General features: G+C 37.1%; 1 protein-coding gene across 1 annotated transcript; it reads left to right on the top strand.

The window, feature by feature from the left end:
* Positions 1 to 2,558: 2,558 nt before the first annotated feature.
* On the top strand, positions 2,559 to 8,259 carry coq2 (coenzyme Q2 4-hydroxybenzoate polyprenyltransferase). The gene is made up of 8 exons (XM_058375222.1): positions 2,559 to 2,616; positions 3,120 to 3,470; positions 3,591 to 3,757; positions 6,065 to 6,186; positions 6,503 to 6,588; positions 7,315 to 7,448; positions 7,667 to 7,855; positions 7,999 to 8,259. The coding sequence occupies exons 2-8, from the start codon at positions 3,146 to 3,148 to the stop codon at positions 8,149 to 8,151; spliced, it is 1,176 nt and encodes a 391-aa protein (XP_058231205.1). The 5' UTR covers positions 2,559 to 2,616; positions 3,120 to 3,145; the 3' UTR covers positions 8,152 to 8,259.
* The last annotated feature ends 22 nt before the right edge of the window (positions 8,260 to 8,281 follow it).

Below are 8,281 nucleotides of genomic sequence, written 5' to 3' on the forward strand. Positions count from 1 at the left end.
TATATCCTTCTGCAGCTTTTATGGTGGCATGCAACTCCATAATGTTGATCTGTCTCTAGCACACAGACAGAAATAAAGAGTCTAGAAATAAATTCTAATTTAAAGACTTATTTTGAGCTTGACTCTGACAAGAAGCCATTGTTACAAAATGAATAAACAGCTCTCTCTCTCTCTCTCTGGCCTTAATATAAAACAGTATCACTCACTGCTTTAATCAGTCTTTATTTTCTTTCTTTCTTTTTTTCAACATAGGACAGAACTAGCAGTAACAGCCCTCGACACAGAATTATAAAAACTGCAGCAATAAAACTACTGCAATGGGCAGAAAGAGAAGTGCAGAGTCAAATACTTTAAAAAATATTACACAAAAAAAAATGTATTTTATATATCAAACAAGTACATCTTGTATAAGCAAGAACACTACTGTAATGACAGCCCTGAACATTCAGACTAAAGCTTTTATTATCTTTCCTGGTTTCTGGAACAGTGTTCATTCTTCTTTTTCCACAGGCAGTCTGCCTCCTGAAAATATCGGGGAAAGAGCCAAAAATGTGATAAAGAGAAATGAGATACAGAAAGAATGAGGAGGAGCTTCTTCCCGCAGGCCATTCGGGCCCTCAACCAGTACACCTAGGATCTGGACTCTCTGGTCTTACCCCCACACAACATAACATAACATTCTACCTCAGCTGATTGTTGCACATGCTAATATTGCACTACTCTGTACACACAATAACACTCACTGTACATCTTCTCTGTACATCTTTGTGTGTGCATTGCACTGTCACTTTACTCCCTGTTAAACTGGACATTATATTTTGCCTCATATACACTTCTACAATATATTTATCTTACATATGCACACTGTACATACTATACTCTTTTGCAACACCATTTCAATGTTGACCATTTTATCTACATATATTCATATACTGTATCTTCTGTACATTATAGAGTCTACACATATATTTATTTATATTGTTTATTTTTCACATATACTATACATATACTATATTGTACTATATATATATATATATATATATATATATACATATATATTTTTTGTTTTTGCTTTTATATTTTTACACTTTTATATTTGTTATATATACATACATAGACATATTTGAATATGCATATCTGACAGTTGATTTTCAAGTTTACCATTTTAACTTTTTTTTCCCCTATTTTTTCCCTATACTTCTTAACTATATCCCCTATCTTTTCATGTCCACACATTTTCTTTTTTACTCTTTCCTCTTTCATGTAAGACAGTCGTAAAAAGCATTTCACTACATGTCGTACTGTGTATGATTTCGTATGTGACAAATAAAATTTGAATTTGAATCTGAAATGCAGGAGACTTTCATATCCTCATATAAAACTGAATATCTAGCTTTTATTAATGGTCATCTTGAAAAACATTGCATGGGGAATCTATGCTTCATTACAGCACCAGCATGGACTTGGCCATTTCCTGATCAGAGCATGTGTCTGTCTCTAATCCTGCTGACCCTGACCCTGACCCTGACCCTGTATCTGACTGACCTGAGCCTGTGGACGCAGTGATACAGGACTCTGATTAAGAGTCTGGGTTAACACAGAGATAAGAGTAAACACAAAGTGAATTACATTACTTTAAAGCTATACATTTCATCATGATGAAACTGAACACATAGTGCTACTAGTGCACTACTCTACTGTTTGAGCAACAATAACGTTATGCTATGATGCTAATGATTGCGCAATGATACACTTGTCCAGTTCATTAAAATACTTTTTAGCATAATAACAGGAGGTTTGACACGATACTACAATAGACACACATATAAGAAGCTTTAAACGTATTGATTAAATCTTCTCACTTGCTTAAGACAGGGTCAAACACTAACCGGCAGAGTCGCGCGTCAGTGACGTCACTTTACTAATTGGCTAGAGAAGGGCAGTAGGTTGAGAAGCAGTGGACCAATGGGGACTTTTATCCCGCCCCCTAATCTGCATAAAACTCCACGTGTAATGTTTGGAATAACAAACACTAGCATGCTGGAAAGAACAAATTAGCATCCTTGTGATTCACGTGTTTTATTTATTTTTACGTGTATCATTTTTTTTTACGAGTACGATATTTTTTTACGAGTATGTTATTTATGGCGCGGATTTCACTGTATAAACGTCAAGTTCTACCAAATATTTACTGTAATGTATACACGTGACCACGTGAGGGCGCAACAGCGTGGTGTAGCTCAGGTGATGAGCTGTTTACTAGAGTCGGTAATTTTTATAGAAACATTATCTATAGTTGGACATAGGATTTGTCAACTTCAGCCAAATCATGTAAAGTGTAGCAGAACAATTCGATTTTATTTTAGGCTAAAATTCAACATGCACCATGGAAATAACAGCTAGTAACATGGCAATTAAAATGGTAGTAAATATTAAAACCCGACGCATGAGGCAAATAATAGTCTAAATGACAGCGTTTACGATTATAAATAAATATTTAAATTATAACTTTAAGCATTATTTCCTCTCAGAGGAACCCAGTAGCAATTCGGTGTTTCCGGCGGGACAATTTACCTACAGCACACAAATCCTTCACCTTACTTACATGTCACTGTTGTAAGTCAGAAATCGACATGAATTACAGTATTATATTATTATGTTATACAATATTATTATAACTGTGTTCGTGTATTTAATATTTAAAGTAGTTTCAGTTCATCGGCGTGACATAGCATGTTATCTGTGCTAGCTGTTTAGCTAATAGCTTGTGGACAGTGTACAGCAGGTATACAGTAAAAGTATATCTGTATTAAAGGTGGCAGCTCTTAATAAATTATATGTATGCTGAATGATTTAAATTCACTGTTATATGTGCTGGTATATATTGCAAACCTAAAAACATTGAAATGAATTATGATGTTTTTATTTACTTATTTCCATAATTAAAATTTGGGTTAAGATCTGCAATAGTCACCTGGTGCCATTAATTATAAAATTAATCGAATTAAAAAAGATGTTTTACATGTAAACACTCCAAGATACGAAATAAACAGAGCAATAAAAGCATTTGAATGAAGAAATGATCCATGTTTCGTTGTTTTGGCTTTGTTTTGTTTTAGGTGTCCATGACATGTAGGCTCTGCTGATGGTCACAGCAATCAAGATGATGTGTACCAAGATACTGACACTTCTCAGCTCACATCCACTACGGAGACTTCCATCGCAGACTTGTTTCACCTGTTTTATGAATATCCATAAGGACAGAAGAGATTTCAGTACAGTTTCACTTGCATCAGGATTCTGTGCCATCAACAGAGACTTTCAGAAACAGAGAAGGGTTTTGTCAGATAACCCTCATTATGGTCTTAACAACAGAAGATCTTTCAGCTTGAGCCCTGCAGGGATCGTAAAGGCATCTCCGGCATCTGTTCAGCCATACCTCCGCTTAATGAGACTGGACAAACCCATTGGTGAGCTTATGTAAAGCACACACTTGTCTGATTATGTTATTCAGACGTCACAGGAGCTCACATCACTTCAGCAATATTATACATTTCTCACGGATTGTTTTATGGGGTTTGTGTTGTTAGGGACATGGCTGCTGTATCTGCCGTGTACATGGAGTATCGGGCTGGCGGCGGATCCAGGTTGTCTGCCTGACTTACACATGCTTGCACTGTTTGGGACTGGAGCTCTGTTGATGAGAGGAGCGGGTTGTACCATCAATGACATGTGGGACAAAGACTTCGACAAGAAGGTATTCTTATATGCATGTGCAGCTGCTATTCAGTTCATTTCAGTCTTATTGCATCTTTAAACAAGTCAAAGTCAAAGAAGCTTTATTGTCATTTCAACCATATATAGCTGATGCAGTACACAGTGAAATGAAACAATGTTCCTCCTGGACCAGAGGTGCTACACAGAATAAGAAACAGAGTACAGGTGACGCGGACAAACACAGAACTAAACTATACTTTAAGGTGCAATTCTTTAAAAACTAAACATACAACATAAGTGCACAGGATGACATGACAGTGCAGACAAACAAGACACATAACACCGACTATGTGCAAAGGACAGTGTTAAACAGTGAGGGACAGTGAATAATAGCAGAAGTTATTTTAGTTATACCAGATACAAATATACAATTATTTAAAGTGATGTGCACATGTAAATAAGATCAACGTAAAGTGACGTGTCTGTGTGTGTCCAACTCAGTTCAGTTCTCTGTTGATACAACTGATTTGATGAAACAGATAAAATATAAAATTCAACCAATAGAAGGTAGATAGTAGTGCAACTAAAACAGAACATAATGCCTTTATCTTGCAATAAAATATAGCAATATGTATACATAAACACATCAAATGTGCTTGAAGTACATAAATATATGCTGTATTTGGAAGGTAATGTTAAGTGTTCCCTTAAATGATATAGATATACACTATACACTAAGCACTGACAGGAAGTGAATAACACTGATTATCTCCTCATCATGGCACCTGTTAGTGGGTGGGATATATTAGGCAGCAACTGAACATTTTGTCCTCAAAGTTGGCGCGTTAGAAGCAGGAAAAATGGGCAAGTGTAAGGATTTTGACAAGGCCCAAATTGTGATGGTTAGACGACTGGATCAGAGCATCTCCAAAACAGCTCTTGTGGGGTGTTCCCGGTCTGCAGTGGTCAGTATCCATCAAAAGTATCATTTAAGTCCTTTAAGTGGGCCCCACCTCGCAACTTACAGGATTTAAAGGATCTGCTGCTAAGATCTTGGTGCCAGATACCACACCACACCTTCAGGGACCTAGTGGAGTCCATGGTTCGATGGGTCAGGGTTGTTTTGGCAGCAAAAATGGGGACCAACACAATATTAGGCAGGTGGTCATAATGTTGTTCCTGATCAGTGTACAGTAAGGTCTGGAACTATTGGTAAAAATAATTGGTAAAATTGTGTAAAGAAAAAAAAAGAAAAAAAAAGATGGCTGTGGTCACTTAGCTTAATCTCACATTGAAAATATGAGTGAACTCTAACCTAAGAGTTTAAATCCTTTTTAAATTATTGGCACCCCTGCATTTAGTACTTTTAACAAAACCATATTTTATGTAAATGTATTTAACATGAAAATGGATTGATAAATGAAGATGTGGTAATAAAACCGACATGGTCTTTCAGCACACTCTGTTTTAAATTGAACAATAACATTATTCTATCAGTAACACCTGCTACTATGACTAAAATGTAAAATACATATCTGCTGAGCCACACTGTGTCAGGTGTGATGAGATTCATTAGCTGGAGTCAGAAGTTTTCATGGCAGCTTTACTATAAGATATGTATTAATAAACAACAGACATGGCATGGGAAAATTATTGTAATTCTGGAAGAACATGCTGGATGAATGCACCAAATATCCTCAATAGGTGTGTGCAGTTAGATGCTGACTTTTAAGGTCAACACTGACAGAACCAGGAACACATAAAGCATTATGAATGAATATTAAAAGCAGCAGGTGCGCACAATATAATGCAGGCTTGTAGATTCCCAAATCAAGCTGCATCTTTGTATCAAGGATCTTGTTATCTCATCGTGGGACTATAAATCATAACAGAATTGAATTATGAATTGGCTTAACATTTCCCACCTCTGCTATATGCTGTTGGTCGTATCTCATAAATATTGTCATGGCGTATTTAATGTGACAACATCAGATCAGAGCCATTTCTTTGTGTATCACTTCTTGTGCTCTTTTTTGTTCTTCTGTATAGCTTCATACTCTCAATTTTTTTTTATTTCTTATACTCCTCTAAATACATGGCCATACCACTGTAGTCTTATTACATCAGAGAAGCAACCTCAAGCTGCTGCAAATGTGTTTTTCTTTCTTCTTTCTATCACTGGTTCAACAATCTGTTTCAAGACACTGTAAGCTTTACTCTAAATAGAGAAAACGTGTAACATCTGTAATTGTTATATGTCTCAATTTTCTCAATATCAAATCAAATGTTTTGGTAGTGATGGGTAAAAGTGTATAAGCATAGTTTTGTATTATTTTCTGCTCTTCAGGTGTCCCGGACAGCCATGCGGCCTATCGCTGCAGGACAGATCTCTCAGTTCCAAGCGCTGGTCTTCCTGGGAGGTCAGTTGAGCTTAGCTCTGGGGGTCCTGCTGTGTCTCAACTATTACAGGTATTTCACTTATCTTCTACGGTTCCTTAGCTTACATTTATAGCATTTGGTGGATGCCCTTATCCAGAGCACATACATTTCTCCTCCTGAGCAGATGAGGGTTAAGGTCCTTGCTTATAGGCTTTAGACTCATCTTCATCATAGAGCATCTTCTGAGCATTCTCACCCCTTAATTGCTATCTTTAAAGCCACTCTAATGGCTTACTCATGTACAGCATGTGTGCATCATTCCAGTAACCATTTTATTCACTTTGATTTGATTTTATTGTCACCTATCATATACTCACTCACTGTATAACTTTTTTTTCTGTTTCAGCATTGCCCTGGGTGCTGCCTCGTTATCCCTAGTCGTCACCTACCCTTTAATGAAGAGAATAACATACTGGCCTCAGCTTGTCTTGGGTATCTTCTACAAATCTTGTGTCATACACTAAATTGAAGGAAAAATCTGTCCTGAATTACTTTAAAATTATTAACATGCAATCTCCAGATACTCAGCATCAGATTCTGACTTGATTTTATTAGTTCTCATTTATAAAATAACATTGATAATGTTCACTACTCTCTTGATAGTGGAGCCAGTGGCACTGAACCAATGCTTTATAAAAAGAGTGATACAGCAGCACTTTAATCCTTTGGTCTGTCCAGCTCTTTTATCCCCCTCACATCTGGACAGCTTCCAAAGCTTCATGTCATTACCACCCTTAATGCCACCATAGCGGTCACATTGTATATCAGTAACTAGCCAAACCAAGTCTTTGCCCTCACTGGCATATGACTGCATTGCTGAGTTCACCGAGTTCAGTGTTTGTTGTCTCCACAGCTTCAAGCTGGATTTTTGCATTAATATGGCCTTATATGTCACTGGAAAATGGTGAATGAGGAAGAAGGTCTTGCTGTTTTTTTGGACAGCTAAACCTAAATATTATTCTTTATGACTGAGATTTGATCTCCTGTTAAACACCACTATAGCTGCACTATAACCCGGTGACATCAGTGAGACACACAACCGCTCACTTTTCACAGGAATTACAGCATTAATCTTGTCGCAAAGCATCATTTAATGTGTTTCAGGGTGGACTTTGACTCTGTAAATTTATATAAGTACAAGTCATTTTTTCTTTACAGGTCTGACCTTTAACTGGGGAGCTTTGCTTGGGTGGTCAGCCGTGATGGGATCATGCGACTGGTCCGTGTGTCTGCCTCTGTATTTCTCTGGCGTGATGTGGACGCTGATATACGACACCACCTATGCTCATCAGGTACCTTCTAGTTTATTGCACTGAAAAGTGATGCGGCTGTGTAGGATAGTTTGACTAGCAGGGTTTGTGGATTTGGGGGTTATGGTTATGAGTTCAAATCCCACTGCTGGGCACTTGAGCAAAACCCTTAACCCTCAACTGCTCGAGATAAATACAAGTGAACGATGTCATCTGCCAAATGCCATAAATGTAAATTCTAAACATTTTCTACTGAACAGGACAAAGAGGATGATGTTAAGGTGGGTGTGAAGTCCACAGCCCTGATGTTCCAAGAACACACCAAGCCCTGGCTCAGTGCCTTCACTGTGGCGATGCTGTCTGGATTAATACTGGCAGGAACTAACACAAACCAGACAGTCCCATACTACCTAGCTGTGTCTGCAGTTGGTCTTCATCTAGCGCAGCAGGTCCGTATGATTCAAGATTCTTTTTATTTTTCATTTAATTGTAAGTAAGAAACCACTCAGGATTCATTTCTTTTGTCAATATTACGATGCAGTAATGTAAAAAGTAGTGTCTAAAAATTTTTCTTTCCAAATGCTGATTACAGATCTATTCTTTGGACATCAACAAGGCTGAGGATTGCTGGAAGAAATTCGCTTCAAATCGTAATTTAGGACTTGTGTTATTTTTAGGAATAGTTCTTGGCAATTTGTGGAAGAGAAATGAAAGTCAAGATGAAACTAGTAAAGCCACTTCCTAGTTCAAACGGATTTGTTTATATGTAAATAAGAATTTCGCTTAGTCATTATCACTACTTTAAAACATTTATTGCATTTTAATAAACAGGGAAATAATTCATTTAAAAAAATTAGACACTGTTACATTTATTA

This window comes from Hemibagrus wyckioides, linkage group LG22, assembly GCF_019097595.1.
Source record: "Hemibagrus wyckioides isolate EC202008001 linkage group LG22, SWU_Hwy_1.0, whole genome shotgun sequence".
NCBI classification, from domain to species: Eukaryota; Metazoa; Chordata; class Actinopteri; order Siluriformes; family Bagridae; genus Hemibagrus; species Hemibagrus wyckioides.